Here is a 15557-nt window from a genome sequence, read left to right as displayed (position 1 = left end):
TTTGCCTCAAGCTAGACGTTGCGGCACAGGACGGAGAAGATGTAGAAATGGAGTCGATATTTTCGCATCTGACTTTGGATATTATTGGCAAAGCAGTTTTCAACTACGATTTTGATTCATTGACACGCGATGCCGGTATAGTTGAGGTGATTATTATTCCAGTTTCTGTTTTAATAGTTTGTACTCTTGAATACAGTTCCTAATAGTCGTTGATGCTTCATCTAACATAGTTTTTGTGTCTGTATTTTGGGTCGAGAAGGCAGTTTATACTGTTCTGAGAGAAGCAGAACTTCGAAGTATTGAGCCCATTCCATTCTGGGAGATCCCAATTTGGAAAGATATATCACCTAGGCAAAGGAAGGTGTCCGAAGCCCTGAAATTGGTCAACGACACGCTTGATAGTTTGATCTTAATATGCAAGGTGAAGTGTTTCTCTTGTTAGGAAACTCGTGTGTGCTGTAGAGAATTCTATAGGAGGCTCTTATTCCGAACTGCTTTGTTCGAATTAGAAATAAGTATATACATCAACCCGAGATAGAAAGAAGGAAAATCTCTAGGCTACCAGCATTATTTTCCTGTTCTTGGTCTGTGATCATGCATTGAATTTCGAAATGTGGCGAAGTAAAGTAATATTTGCGCAACTGAACAAAAGTGTTTTTTTTTTTTTTTTTTTTTGGGTTTTTTCGGCAGAGAATGGTCGAGGAAGAAGAGGTCCAATTTGAAGAGGAGTACATCAACGAAAAGGATCCTAGTATTTTACATTTTCTTCTGGCATCGGGAGATGATGTATGACCTTTTTCACCGCGTTTCATTTGAATTTCCCAGCCACTTTATAGATTTTAAATAAGAGTCTTTCTTGTAGGTGTCAAGCAAGCAACTTCGAGATGACTTGATGACAATGCTTATAGCTGGGCATGAAACAACAGCCGCGGTTTTAACGTGGACTTTTTATCTTCTGTCCCAGGTGACCAATTCTCGGATTTAAAATATAGGTCTTAGTTTTATATTATCTAATATCCCGTAGAATGAGCTTTACTAATTCGTAAGTGGATTTACCTTTCAACTTCCCCGCAGAATCCTGAGGCCATGTCAAAGCTACAAGAGGAGGTGATTCTAAATGACCACAGGCATTCAGATGCATATCATCAAAGATTATTTTGGTTCATGGGAACTCCATTTTTTTTCTCATCCTCTGTTAGGTTGACGCAATCCTAGGAGATCGTTTCCCAACTATAGAGGATCTGAAGAAACTGAAGTACTCAACTCGAGTGATCAACGAAGTTAGTTGACGGTTCTTCATTTTCCTGATGTCTCAATAGTTAAAATTTTGCCACGTTACTTTGCAGCTTTACGCCTTCTATTTATCTCAATTTTTTTTTCGACATGATTACAGTCCTTGAGGCTGTACCCACAACCTCCAGTCTTAATCCGCCGTTCTCTTGAGGACGACGTGCTCGGACAATACCCAATAAAAAGGTTCTATATTTCTTCTGAATATTATACGTTGCATCAAGTATAATAATAGTCTATACCACAAAAGAAAATCCATTATATCATATTTTGGTTCTTACCTAACAATCGTTTAAATCAGTACGTAAGTGACAAAGCTATTCAGCTTTTCTGAGCAAGGAAAAGCTATTACTTATGGAAGAAAAGAAAAAAAAAAACCACAAACGTTTGACAATAGAACTGTAATTTTCACTTGCCACATTATCCACATTGATTTACTTATTGGGCTTTATGTCAATTTTTCCATTTATAGGGGCGAGGACATATTTATTTCTGTTTGGAATCTGCATCATTGTCCAAACACTTGGGAAAATGCAGAAAAATTCATACCAGAAAGGTGGCCATTAGATGGACCCAATCCAAATGAAAATAATCAAAATTTCAGGTAACACTTTTTTCTTCTTCTTCTTCTTCTTTCCTAATCTCATGCTCTCTCCGGTGAAGTAAACTAGCGTTACGAGTCTCACCTCACATCCTTGCCCTCCTTTTATAGCTATTTGCCCTTTGGTGGAGGACCACGCAAGTGCGTCGGTGACATGTTTGCTTCGTATGAGGTACTGTTTGTGCCCAAAAATACATGTGAAGCAATGGAACTTTACTTGTGGACCAAGTTACGCCAAAATTATTGTTAACTTTTAATTTTTCTATGTATGTATGTATACACAGGCTGTAGTGGCACTTTCGATGCTCGTTCAGAGATTCAACTTTCAAATGGCAGTCGGGGCTCCTGAAGTAAGCCTTGAGAGCTAATCTTGTTGCTTCGTTCAAGCAAATGAAGCTCGGAAAAGGCAATTCAGTTTGACGAGTGTGGACACTTTTTTCTGCAGGTAAACATGACTACAGGAGCGACAATACACACGACAGATGGGTTGAAAATGACAGTTACTCGAAGAGTAAAACCACCGATAATGCCCACGCTGGAGAAATCGACACTGAACCTGGACGATAGCTCTTCATCTGAAACGAATCCTCTTGTTAGTCCGAGTGGGGAAATTGCACTCTCGTGACGACGCTTCACCAATAATAATGGAGAGAATAACTTCACAAATAAGGTAAAAGAATTATTCTTATTGAGACTGGTTTTCTGAACTCTCTCTCTCTCTCTCTCTCTCTCTGCGGTTAAGCACATAGTACTGCTTTTAAAATTATGCTTTAGGTCAAGGAGGATTTCAATCATTTATTGAGCGTCGTTTCTGCTTTTGAGGTGCAAGTTAAAGAAGGGGAAAGAAAGACCAAGAAGTGAAGAAAGAAATTCAAACTTAAAAAAGAACAAAAAAAAAAAAAAAAAAAAAGGAAAAAGAGCATAAATACATGAAGTGGAAAGAAAGTAGATGCAGTTTTCACATGAAGGTATCCATGAAGAAATGGTTGAGGAAATACCCACTTTCCCACTCAAATTTGAAAGCGCTCTATTTATTTTTATATTTATTGTATTGGTCTTATGAATATGATATAATGCCAGTCAAATATAAAATTCCATTTTGAACAAGGTAATATTTATATGATACAAATTCATTGCCTGGAAAGTTTAAATGCCAGACAAATATAAAATTCCATTTTGAACAAGGTAATATTTATATGATACAAATTCATTGCCTGGAAAGTTTAAATGTTCCTCTATTGATCATCATTGATTAGTGCTGAAATGTTTGCAGTAATTTACATTGCTATTACTAATATGGATTAAAGTGAAGGCGATTTTCTACTTCATGGAACTAAACGGGAATAAGATTAAGATTAGTATTGGTAGAAATATGTTCATGTAAAGTGGAAGAGCAAATCAATCGAAGATAAATAAGTACTGAGCGAGCTAGAGAGGATAGTTTTGGAGGAATTATTTCAGCCAGTGAAAAAAAAAAAAAAAAAAAAAAAAAAAAAAATCTTGATAGATTTGCCTAAATGCTGATAGCAAAACATAGGTTTTTTAACTCCAATATTTAGACTCTTAGGGCTTGTTTGGTAGAGTGGATTTTAGGGATGATGGATTAATGTAGATGGATTTGAGTGGATGAATTTGTAGTTTCTCTAGTTTGGTATATATAAAGTAGATGATGGAAAGAGTTGTAAGAATGATTTAAATCCGTGGGACCCACAGAAAATCAATCCCCTCTAATTTGGAAGGATTGTGAGAAGAGAGAGTTTTTTTTTTATTTTACAATAATAACATTTATTTAATATGTAAACACTAATCATTCCTCTCTTTTATTTATTTATACCAAACAACAAATGGATGTAAAATAATCTTTCATCTCATTATATCAATTAACTTTTGAGAAAATTACAATCCATCACTTTTCTTTCTTTTTTTTTCCATATTATTTAATACATCCACTCATTTTTCCTCGTTCCTATCAAACAAAGCCTTAAGTTGAAATGTAAAAGATCTTTCACATTCAAGTTTTGTAATGTTATTTATTTTGATTTATGCGAAAATATTCAATGTAATTGAGTAAACACTTTTTTTTTTTTTTTTTTACAAAAGTCTAATGTTCAAGATAAGCATCTTATAATTGATATTTGAATATTCAATGTAATTGAGTAAAATATAAAAGAAAAATCCAATATTCAAGATAAGCATCTTATTATAACTTTGATGGTTTATTCGTAAGGAACCAAAACATAATGAAAAACCCGTGAGGTCATAACCCTTTAAATTCCAAAAATTACCCTCGTAAAATCAATATATTAAATAACGTTATCTTTGCGGCGAGGGTAAAAATGATGCGAGTGCTAGGAGCGAAGCCTCTAGTCTTTTTGTTTCCTCCATCGCTTCACAGAACCAAGAACACTTGTTCTCGAATCTCTTTTTCATTTCCCTCCCAAACGCAAAAGCAGCAAACCCTAGGTTATCTCTCTCCTCGCCGAAGCATGGCCGAGCCCGCGAATTCTCTGCCGTTAGTGCACGTCAGAGATACCATCGAGCTCACTGACGTGGAGAAGAAGATCTTCGATCGCCTCACCGGAACTCTCGAATACTTCAGGCTCCCAAATCACCTTCGAGTCGCTGGAGGCTGGGTCCGCGACAAGGTCTCTCTCTATATTCTGTTTGTTTGAACAATGACTTTTCTGGTTTATTTAGTTGTCGATTGAGGATTTTGTTTTTCAGCTTCTTGGTAAAGAATGTTACGACATTGATATTGCTCTGGACAGTATGTTGGGGAGGGATTTCGTTCGGAAGATACAATCGTACTTGTTGTCCATTGGAGAAAAGCCTCAAGGAATTGCCGTAATTAATAGGTATGTAATTTTTCTCACATCTTACATTAATAATCGGTAATAGATCCTTCCGTTCATATTAATTTGGTTTACTTGCTCAATATAAACTTAAAGATGACTTTTCAAATGGCTTCGTGTAGCATCTTGTCTGGTTTTGATTGGAGTCTCAACTCTGTATTTAGGTTTTAGAGTCTGGATTTTTCATATATATTTCACCTCAATCAACGAAAAACTTCAAGTAGAACTAATTTAAAAATTATGACATGGTAGGCGTGTTTAAACAGAGATATTTTTTACTAGGATTTTTCCTTTATGTATAATGCAGTTATCTCATTATCCTGAAATTGTCTTTGATCAGAGATAGTAAGGCATCTTTCTGGTTTATATCTCGTCAAAAAACAAAAACAAAAAAGAGAAGGAATAATGATGAATCATTGTAACATTATTCTATCTTGCTATATATATAAATATATATATGTTTTACTGGGAGATATGCGTATTTTTCCTTCCTACAGGCTGATTAATTATTTCAGTGAATATGTACTTTTATTGGTCCTTTTGCAGATGTAATCCTTCTTATTTTCTTTGAAAATCCTTGTCAGCAAGCGAAGAATTTTCATATCATTTTATCTAATAGTTATGTTCCTTCTCTTTGAATATTATTTTGTAGTAACCCTGAGCAGTCGAAACATTTGGAAACAGCAAGAATGCGCATATGTGATATGTGGATTGATTTTGTGAATTTAAGGTGTGAAGAATACTGTGAAAATAGCCGCATTCCAACGAAGGTCTGTTGTTAAATGAGTCGTTTAGCATTTTTATGATTGTCATATGTGTTTAGGATTATACATGCATGTCAACTATTTAAATAGAAATATGTTCTCAAGGTCTTAGTGTTCAATACAAATTATCTGTGATGTAGCAAGTGTTTGGCACACCAGAAGATGATGCTTACAGGAGAGATTTAACCATTAACAGGTATATTTCTTTGGCATGAGTTTGTGCATCTTGTCCATTCTCAAACTGATCACGTTTTCCTGGATCAAATTGCTTATTGTATTTTACGTTTTCCAGCTTGTTCTACAATCTTAACACCAAGTCAGTTGAAGATTACACAAACAGAGGTCGGTGTTTTTTATTTTTATTTTTTTATTTATTTTTTATTTTTTACATGTTCATGTTTAGAGTTTGGGTGCTAAAGTTTCAATACACCTTGCTTTTGCATTTGGTTTTTCTTTTTTCAGAAGTGATTTGACTCATGATATCTTTTTGTCACCTTATTTATGACTTTACTTTTTTTTTTTACTTATTTTTCAGGCCTGGAAGATTTGAAATGTGGAAGAATTGTGACTCCATTACCTCCAAAGGCTACTTTTATGGATGATCCTTTACGAGTTCTTCGAGCAATCCGCTTTGGTATGTGCATTTCTTTCACTATTATTGTCGATGGTGGAAAATCGCCAATAGATATCTTTATGATTAAGTAATTAGTAAAGCTAAACTTGAATCGTCATCTTTTGTAAGCAACATTCTTTAACGTAAGCTTAACGAGTGAGTGCTTTCAAGAATGGGGGAAAAATTTATGTCAGTATACTTGATTTTTATACAAGTCCTATTGCTTGTGGTTATTTAGGAGCGAGATTAGAATTCGTACTAGATGAAGAGCTGAAGGAAGCTGCATCAAGTGATGCTGTGAAGACTGCTCTTGATGCTAAAATTAGCAGAGAGCGCATTGGTAAAGAAGTATGTTAGTCTAACTCTCAAGTAGTATATCGACGGGACTATGCTATTCCAGATTATGATTTCGAGCTTAATAAGCACCCACGAAAACAAAAAAAAAAATCTGAAATTTTGTCACTGTCAATTTTCTGTGATGTAGATCGATCTTATGATCTCTGGAAACCAACCAGTTAAAGCAATGACCTATATATCTGATTTAACGTTATTCGACGTTGTATTCAATCGTCCTTCTCAATACGAGCCAGCGATAGTTGAGGGATATGACAGGTATACTTTAATTTTTTGTAAATCACATTTTATGGTCTAATCAACCAATTGATATCAGATACCGCTTACTAGCTAAACTGTTATGACAAACATATACTAAGCTGTCTCTCTTAAAAAGCTTAGGACAGTTCTGTACTTAAAAAAAAACAATTGAATTCATTCTTCTAATCTTGTGTAGGCTTTGTGTTGCATACCTAGATGCTACATGGAACCTTATCCACTTAGTTGGAGGCACTACCTTCAGTGTGAGTTGCGAATATTGAAAGAAAACACTGTTTGAGCAGCTAATCCAACTTTGCTTCTTTTTTACATTATGTTTCTGGCAAATGTAAATTTATCATTTGTTTCTTCTGAAAAAAAAGAGGTAAACTTATCATTTAATGTCTCTTCTATATATCAGGATGAACAGAAAAGACTGACTCTATATGCTGCTATGTTTCTCCCATTCAGAAAGACAACATACATGGATCGCAAATCAAAAAGGGTACGATTTTCCATTTTAAGGAGGAAGAAGAAAAAGGCTGAAAAACAGCTTATAAGATTTGTATGATCAAATAGCTCTGATTTGATATGCAGTGACTCATAATATCATAATACTATACTAGACAATCGTCATTGGGTTTTCTTGCACTAAAACTCATCAATACAGGGCTCTATTGTTGACTTCTTTTTCCGGGAATCTCTCAAGGGAAAAGTCAGCGATGCAGAAACGGTTAGTTTGTTTAATTTTCAACCTTAGTTATGTCCACTTGAAAATTTCATATATATATTAGCAACTGTTACATGCTTGCAGATTGGACGAATACATTCTGCTTCGGAGAAATTTGTGACTTTGCTTCCATTTTTAACCTTGAAGAAAGACATTGAACATTCTGAAGTTGACTGTTCATCAAAAAATTTAGATATCCCCATTGCTTCAAAGTTACGAGTATTAACAGGTATGTTGCTTTTAATTTTATGTAGTTGTGGAGAGCGTCAGTAATTCTACTCCTGCCTAATTCATTTATCTTTGCATTCGTTTCAGCCCTTTTGCTTCGAGAAGTTAAATATTTCTGGCGAGCTGCGTTGCTGATATCTACAGTTTTATATAAAGTCGAATCTACCGAGGACATCATAAACAAGAGATTTGAGCTGGAGGAGCTGAAAGAGCTATATAAAACAGCTAAGAACATCATTGTTGAATTAGGCAAGTCTCTTTCTTCATTCCGAGCTTATGCGTAGAGCATGTGCTACATTTTTCTTTCTTCATTCCGAGCTTGCCGTGATTAGTTGATGAGGTTCAAGTTCCTCTGAAATACTTGGTTGTTTTAAAATGCAATCTGGAAATACAGGGCTTGAGAAGGTTTGGGAAGTGAAGCCATTAGTCAACGGGAAGCAGATAATGGACATTTTGCAGCTCAGCACTGGCGGACCACTTGTACGGGAATGGGTAAAGCCACAACACAACATTTCGTTATGTACATTGAAACATCAATGTTATTTATGTTGTTTGGGTATTTGCAGCAAGAGAAACTGCTTGTGTGGCAACTTGCTAACCCCACAGGAACTATGGAGGAATGCATCGAATGGATGAACCAATCCAATTCGAAACGCGCCAAGACCGAGGCGACGGAGTAGTACATCTTATCCTTCGATTTTAGGTTTTACCTAGTTACTCGCATTTTTGTACAAGTTTTATTTATAGAGAGACACACGTCAAGAAAAGCACTACTAATTAGTAGATTCGTACGTAGTACTTCAACCAGAAACGTGATCCTCCGTATTTTGACCAGGCAGAACGATTAGAGATATATTAGGATATTTTCTAAGACATTGGATAAATATACTTTAACACATTAAATGGAAGTGATGCAATATACACGACTAACGTGATTGAAAAATTACACCCCTCTTTTCAAAAATTACAAAATATTTTCGAGACATCTCATTTGGTGTTTTCACCTCTATTTTTGTTTCTCCCATACCTCTCTTTCACTTCTAAAAATCGTGTCAAAATTCATTATTGAGCCAACACAAGAAGTTGATTTAGTTTTTATTGTTTCGACTAAAAGAAATGTAATTTATTTTTGTTGTTTCTTGGAGTGTACAAATGCTGAATAAGTTTATTTCTTACTTTGGTAGAAAGAATCTGCTAATCTTATTTCATATTTTAATCTTATTTCTTACAATGCACTAATAAAAAAATTATTTTTTAATGCATTTATTTCGTTCGATGCAAATCATAGTCGAAAATAAGTACACAAATTTTTAATTTTTTTTATAAACTCCAAGGAAAACACTTTCATCGGATGGATATCTGTAATAGCTTTTTTTAATTTTAAATTTTCGCTATCTTTAAAATTACGCAACGCATAGTCGAAAATCATGGACACAATTTATGAAAAGCTATTCTAGTTCTCATGTTGATCCATTCAAAATATGTGATAAAATTTTTTGAAACTTCTACTAAGATGAATAAATATTCATTATTTAAGACTCCAAAGAAAAACTGGAAACAAACTTATATTCTTGGTAGACATGAGTTGAAAACTGATTTTGAATATGAAAGGTATAGATGAAAGAGTTTTTAAAATAAATTTGAAAAGGGCTAAATAAGATTCATTGAACGTAATGGGTACTTTCGTTGAAATAAAAATGTGTATAGTCATAGTGTTCTCAATTTTACGTATATTTTATCAAAGTTATCTTTTCTGATGAAATAATTGGAAATATTATAAACATGATATTTAAACAGAACTCAAAATGAAAATCTTAAAACACATAGCAACAGATTACACACAATTAAGAACAGGTTAATCACCTCAAAATTTCACGTGAAACCAAAACATTGGCGAACGGAAAATCTTTTCCGATGATGTGCAGAGTCAGAGTCAGGTTGAGCATCAAGTCTAAGAGCTTCCCGAGGAAAATGTTTATAGAAAGCCTTGACAGATCCTGCAACTCCGTCTTCATTTTCCATGGCTTTGGCTAGTTCGACTGCACGCTCTTTCACCTGCACCAATTCCAACCGCTCATCAACCACGTTCCTTAATAAAAATGGCATTAATTGCCCCTACTTTTACGATGATACGCGATACTTATATTTGATCTTATTTCCTAAAATATAACTTAAGACGACTAATTGTCCTAAAATCCCAGGCTATCCTAAAGGCTCATTTGACATTGTGTCCTGTTTTCTATACAATTATTAGATAAAAATGGCTATTACTAGTTTATTAAAAGTGAAGATGAGACTAAAATTTAATAAACCTAAAAGTACTCATTGTAGAAATACATCATAGTACTTATTTGACTCCATCGACGTTTGCTAAAGTTTCAAAACATTGGATATTCTTTTCGTTGATAGTTTGATTAAGTGGTGGAAATGTAGACTAAATCAGCATCACTGTTGATAGAGTGGTGGAAATGTAAATGACTACTTAGCACATAATATTTTGTATTTTACCTTGGGATCTAGCATGAAGTTTATGGCATCAACCAACTTATCAAGCGAAAACTCGTCGACTGGAATGGGGACTGGTCCTACCCCTCTAGTGTGTACCCTGCCCCCCCAAAATGGCTGGTCTCCGAAGAACGGCACGATTGTCGTTGGGCACTAAAAAAATAAAATAAAAAATAAAAAAATCGTTAAAAATTAAAATGATGAAAATAAAAAATCACGATGATAAAAGGAAAAGTCAATCACCGCAGCTTTCAGACCGGCAGCGGTAGTTCCAGCACCGCCATGATGAACCTGAAATTACTATATGCAATTAATACTGTAATGGGAGATGGGGATTATTATTGCGAAAAAAAGAAACCGGCAAGTCTTCGAGAAATAAAGGTTTAGTTTACCACAGCAGAGCAATGGGGGAAAAGCCAGTCATGAGGGCAATTATCCAGTAAGTACACAAACTCCTTGGGTTCTTCCACTGGTGAGCGTTAAAATGCGCAAGTGCGTGATAAATATTAGCCCCAAACGGAAAAAAATAAAATAAAATGCATCATATATATACATATCCATATACATATCATGTATATAAAAGAACTTACGATTTCCAAGGCCACCCCATCCTTTATTGATAATGCCTCTTTGTTTTGTAATTTCCAAAGCTTGAACTATAATCTTAGTCATTTTCTCTGGCTCTTCAACGGGCTGTTTCATAGACACAAATTTTTTTTCCATGAGATGTGACTAACTATAATAAGTATTAATCGCTTGTGTTTACATTTGTATGTTATATAAAAGGTTAATAACTACTTTTTGCAATAGTAAAATAAAGGTGAATGTAAGAAAAACTTACAAGGCTACCGAATCCAATATAGATTGGCTTCTCCCCAGCTTCAAGCCATTTCACAAGCGATTCTGGAGGTTCGTAATTTGAAGCAAGATCAAGAAAGCAAAATCCAACGACGTCAATATTAGGTCCCCAATCTGCGGAATAAGGGAAAAAAATATCAGGATAAAATTCAAATTAAAATACAAGAAAACTTCACCCCAAATTATTTGCTTCATGTACAGATTCTACTGAACTTTATTTGCAAGTGTAAAGGAGCGCACAACTAAAAATCAGTAAGAACTAAGACGACGCAAATTCATGCTACGATGCCAACTATAAACGCGCCTTATCATAGAGAAGTCAGCAACTAATTTCATTATCATATAGTGCCAGACTATTTCAAACAGCTTAGAATATATTACCTTTTGGTTTTGGAACAAGATGGGGACTCCATATGTACCCATATGGCACATCTTGAGGAAAACTAGTTGATCCACTTAAATACGTTATTGGCCTCAGCTTCAACTTTTTCTTTCTAAATTCATTTATCATGTCCCGTATACCCAGCCAAATCATTCCGTCAACTATTTGGTAAGATAGCTGCAGAGGTAATTTCTTTTCTGTCAGAAATATAAACAAAAAGATGACAATTATAGTACTTTTTCAAGAGGGTGAGAATAGGCAAGCTGAGAGACTCACTCTATATGCCAGTTGTGACTTAACACGAGAAAGAGGATGAGGAAATTCATTAGTAGGTCTGACAAAAGAGGATAATTGGTTAGTGTAAAATCATTATCCCACATTAAACTTCGGATATAGAAAATTTCAAATAAGCAAATGTATTTTAGGAAAAATAATTATTCAAAGATCCTTTTTGTTATATCACATGACTGGCTAAAAATCAGAATGTTTCAACTAAAAACTAAAATTTATGATAAATTAAATTTATTATGAGCAGGTCCTAGTAAAGAATCACTTACGTCCATGGCATTGTGAAAAATATATGAAGAGGTACTTTTAACGCCTCTGCAACATGTATATGACCTGATCAAATAGGAGGATAAGTTAACGTTTTCAAAAATCAATTGACATTTAAGAGAACTATTACAATAACTTACGTAAAAAAAAATTAAAAAAAATTAACTATAAGATGACAAGTAGTTAAATCATCAACATGAAAATGACAACACATATACAAGTAATGATCCAACGATCCTTCAAGTTCAAAGCCAACTATTACTAGCATAAGAGTTTGTATTGAAAAAACATTCATCAGTACTGTACTTATCGAATGAAATATAGAGAGGGAATCTTACCATACGCTGGTGGGTTAGCGATTATTGCATCTGCTTTAAATCGAATATTTGTGTCCGGGTCTTCTTTCGTGCATGCAGGGAGTAAAGAACCTATGATTTCCTTGATTTGACTTCGCTGAATGGGTATTTCTGATGGTCCAGAAGGCAAAAACCCTTTGTTCTTCACCATATCTGCACGAAACAAGCTGTGAATTCAACATAAATACTAGTCCTCCACTGTCTCATACAAAGCACACATAAAGAAATCTCGTCGCTCATGAGACCGACTAGTCTCTTTAAAGCCCACTCGAATATACAAGTTAACAGTTTAGATACTCATAAGAAGTAGAAACAATTGCGATTGAACCCTAAATGTCGATACTTGATAAAGAACTAGAGTTTCTAACAGTATTTCCTTTAACAATGTAATTGTCACAAAGAGGTTAATGTTTGTAATCAAAACAAATCGAGATACCAAAAAGAAAGTTTTGGAATGCAATAAATTACTTACAACCAGCAAGAACTTTAGGATCTCCACCCAAAGGGTAAAACTCCAGCCCAGCAGTCAGTACAAAATCCTTGAAGTTTGCATGTGTTGCCAACCTAACTCTATGGCCATCTTCCTGCAAATTTTTAGCTAAACAACTCACGAACACTTACTTTGACGTCACTCAAGTTCTTTCAACCAACATCTCATGATAACAAAAGACACACTGAGACTCACTGAACAAGTCCAACCAAGAAACCTAATATTCATCCACAGCTATTTTAAAGAACTGAGGTTTCAATTATGAACACCAGAAAAGATTTCATACGTTAATCGACAAGCTCGTTAAGAGAAATTCGAGCAAAGAGCATTCCATGCATGTTCGTAGATTATTTACCTGTAAACGTTTTCCAATAGCAATAAATGGTTGCACGTCTCCTCTTGTGCCTACAATGAGGATTACAATTTGCAGCGGAGGTATATCTATGTTTTCTTCCACCTCTACTGTACTGGCTTGTGATTCATCATCAGTTCGCTCATTGATTACACCACTTCCGAAATCCATACTTTGTGGCTTTATATCACCAGGAACGTCAAACTGTATAGTTCCGTCGTCTTTCACAGTAGCAACTTTTTTCAACCATTTTAGCTGCAATTTGTTTTTTTTTAAAAAAAAAAAAAAAATTAAGAGCACAAATATCCAGAAATTTTAACTTCATAAAAGAAAATTGATTTTTCCAGGTCGAATTTATTAAACTTATGAGTAAAAGAAATTTTAATTTGATTATATAATATATATATACATATATAATTTTTTCAGTTCGGAATTAGTAATATAAGTAAATAATATAACACCAAATCAGCGATATGTAATTTAATATATTTTGGTTATTTCTTATCTCTTTGAATATGAGATAACTACAGCTTAGATTAATCATTAAATAGCCACGATTATAGGAATTTGTTATTTATTGCATTTATTTTATTACTTTAATACATCACAATCGCCAGAATTTAGAGACATCTACCCGATTTCTTCTGTAATTTTAATTCTTAGTTCAACAAGAGGAAGAAAAAAAAAACACGTTAAGTAAAATAATTATTGATCACGAAAAAAGAAAGGAACCAGACGAACCTTCTTTTTGAAAGGAATTTTTTCATCGAAAAGCTTCGTTACTAAAAAAGCTAATGAGTGACTCTGGCTGAGATGCGGTGTCGTGCTGATCTGGTTCGGACTCGAGTTCGAACTCGATTGCGATTCTGTCTCACCTGTCGGTGATATTTCGCTGGGAGTGCTCTCAGCGGAAATTCTCCTCTCACCGTTCCCTAAAACGCAAACAATTGTGAGTCCGAAAACGAATAAATCAAATAAAATTTTCGAAGTCGATTTTGTATACACGAGCAACACAATAACCACAAATATAAGAAACCGACAATGAATTAGGAATAACCTAAACAATCGACGTCTGGTTCGAGAGAAACGGAAATGTCTGTATCGGAATTAGCGGATTTGGTTCGGCGGAGATTCGCCATCGAAGATTATCGATCTATCGATCGTCTCTCCACGGTGTGAAACTTTTCCGACAAACGATGCGAAACTTTGAGACGAAAAATTGAAAGAATTCCGGGAATGTTGGTTTCTTGTTGTTGTCGTTATTATTTTGAGGTACTTGGAAAGTAAGAAAGAAGTGAGAGATGAAAATACAGATTGGAAAGGAGAAAGAAGAAGATACAAAGGAAGAGAATGTATATTAAACGCCAAAACAGCAAAAGTGTGAGAAACAAACAAACGAAGGCGAAAAAATAAAGGGAATAGGGAAAGGAAAGCGCGAACATAAATGGAGAAGACACGTGGCGAAAAAGCGGTGTTTTACGTGGGCAGACACGTTCGCTAGAGAGTGCGCGCGTTTGGTGGTTGGGTTGGGTAGCTACAGATTCCAATATGGGCTTTTTTCTAAAAAAAGATGCTCATTTTACAGCCCATTGTGAAAAACTAGGGTCCATTCGTTGACGTACTATTTTGTCGTTTTAAAATTAATTATATCAAACTCCGTACTACTTTGTCGTTTTTAAAATTAGATGTGAGAAAATGCGTAAAAGCCCTTTAATTTAAGATATACCACAGAGATATTCGCGTTGCGTATATGATGATTTGAAAATAGATATTTATCTGTGGGTTCCTTTTTATACAAATAATCCAGAATGTCATTTTTTTTCTTGTAACTTCATATGTTTCTTCCTATTAGTGCGCCACTTTTACGAATAATTAAATTGATTCAAATATATATATAAATATATATCCTTTTTGTTTTTTTATTCAATTTCTTTAGTCAGTTATTTTGTGTTTTTGCTCAAATCTTAAGAAATTGAATAAAAAACAAAAAGGACTCGTCAGTCTATCTTTAATGCTTGTCTACTTGTACTTTGTCGCCTTCAACTTCATGTCACCGTGGCATTTTTTCTCTTTCATTTCTTGCCTCCCGTTTATTTTCATTGATATCCCTGTGTCATTTGTCAGTTCATCATTTTATGAATGCTTACATTTTCATCCCCTCTTAACGTTCTATTTTCTCCCACACACATTTTTCATTTTTTTTAGGATGTTATCCATTACATTACAACTAGCAGAATATATCCACAAGTTTTATACAACATCTCAACAAAGACGTAAATTATCAGAATATGGTCATCTAGATCTTAAATTTATAATAACAAAAAAAATATATATCATGTCCTTATATGATATTAAAACAAAAACATACATTGTATCTAGCCAAAAAAATT

General features: G+C 34.4%; 3 protein-coding genes across 4 annotated transcripts in view; 2 read left to right on the top strand and 1 right to left on the bottom strand.

The window, feature by feature from the left end:
- Positions 1-3035, top strand: part of LOC149382489 (protein LUTEIN DEFICIENT 5, chloroplastic-like) — a 4578-nt gene extending 1543 nt beyond the window's left edge. Inside the window, exons 6-17 of one of the 2 annotated variants that reach the window (XM_089630644.1) lie at positions 1-146; positions 260-421; positions 691-786; positions 863-964; positions 1075-1107; positions 1200-1280; positions 1394-1476; positions 1763-1894; positions 2003-2063; positions 2176-2241; positions 2337-2561; positions 2721-3035. The exon at positions 1-146 is cut by the window's left edge and continues 46 nt beyond it. In XM_089630644.1, coding sequence (XP_089486770.1) covers positions 1-146; positions 260-421; positions 691-786; positions 863-964; positions 1075-1107; positions 1200-1280; positions 1394-1476; positions 1763-1894; positions 2003-2063; positions 2176-2241; positions 2337-2516 — 1142 coding nt within the window. In that variant the 3' untranslated portion in view covers positions 2517-2561; positions 2721-3035. Of the gene's footprint in view, positions 147-259; positions 422-690; positions 787-862; positions 965-1074; positions 1108-1199; positions 1281-1393; positions 1477-1762; positions 1895-2002; positions 2064-2175; positions 2242-2336; positions 2562-2665 lie in introns of both variants that reach the window. The other variant, XM_089630643.1, reaches the window with a different exon arrangement.
- A 1088-nt stretch (positions 3036-4123) lies between these two features.
- Positions 4124-8577, top strand: LOC149382488 (Polynucleotide adenylyltransferase family protein). Its single transcript, XM_089629984.1, has 15 exons — positions 4124-4536; positions 4616-4746; positions 5396-5513; positions 5648-5703; positions 5800-5849; positions 6043-6141; positions 6359-6468; positions 6605-6732; positions 6911-6977; positions 7133-7216; positions 7382-7444; positions 7526-7670; positions 7757-7918; positions 8064-8161; positions 8236-8577. The coding sequence occupies exons 1-15, from the start codon at positions 4228-4230 to the stop codon at positions 8347-8349; spliced, it is 1734 nt and encodes a 577-aa protein (XP_089486110.1). The 5' UTR covers positions 4124-4227; the 3' UTR covers positions 8350-8577.
- Positions 8578-9331: 754 nt separating this feature from the next.
- Positions 9332-14445, bottom strand: LOC149382487 (sterol 3-beta-glucosyltransferase UGT80A2-like). The gene is made up of 14 exons (XM_089629982.1): positions 14225-14445; positions 13909-14099; positions 13171-13422; positions 12798-12909; positions 12308-12478; positions 11972-12035; positions 11691-11748; positions 11414-11591; positions 11016-11146; positions 10765-10867; positions 10567-10643; positions 10418-10465; positions 10178-10327; positions 9332-9724 (listed from the first exon to the last, which is right to left on the bottom strand). The coding sequence occupies exons 1-14, from the start codon at positions 14304-14306 to the stop codon at positions 9542-9544; spliced, it is 1800 nt and encodes a 599-aa protein (XP_089486108.1). The 5' UTR covers positions 14307-14445; the 3' UTR covers positions 9332-9541.
- Positions 14446-15557: the final 1112 nt, after the last annotated feature.

Source organism: Urtica dioica, chromosome 11 (genome assembly GCF_054948205.1).
Source record: "Urtica dioica subsp. dioica isolate 48M chromosome 11, U.dioica_male_clone48M_v1_H2, whole genome shotgun sequence".
NCBI classification, from domain to species: Eukaryota; Viridiplantae; Streptophyta; class Magnoliopsida; order Rosales; family Urticaceae; genus Urtica; species Urtica dioica.
This window is presented reverse-complemented; position numbering and strand designations above follow the sequence as displayed.

Coding starts and splice junctions, on each gene's coding strand:
- LOC149382488 (XM_089629984.1), top strand. CDS start 4,228: ATGATGCGAGTGCTAGGAGCGAAGCCTCTAGTCTTTTTGTTTCCTCCA. Junction 5,850..6,042: donor TGAAGATTACACAAACAGAG/GTCGGTGTTTTT, acceptor CTTATTTTTCAG/GCCTGGAAGATTTGAAATGT. Junction 6,978..7,132: donor TTGGAGGCACTACCTTCAGT/GTGAGTTGCGAA, acceptor TCTATATATCAG/GATGAACAGAAAAGACTGAC.
- LOC149382487 (XM_089629982.1), bottom strand. CDS start 14,306: ATGGCGAATCTCCGCCGAACCAAATCCGCTAATTCCGATACAGACATT. Junction 12,036..12,307: donor CGCTAACCCACCAGCGTATG/GTAAGATTCCCT, acceptor CTATTTGATCAG/GTCATATACATGTTGCAGAG. Junction 10,868..11,015: donor ATATTGGATTCGGTAGCCTT/GTAAGTTTTTCT, acceptor TCTATGAAACAG/CCCGTTGAAGAGCCAGAGAA.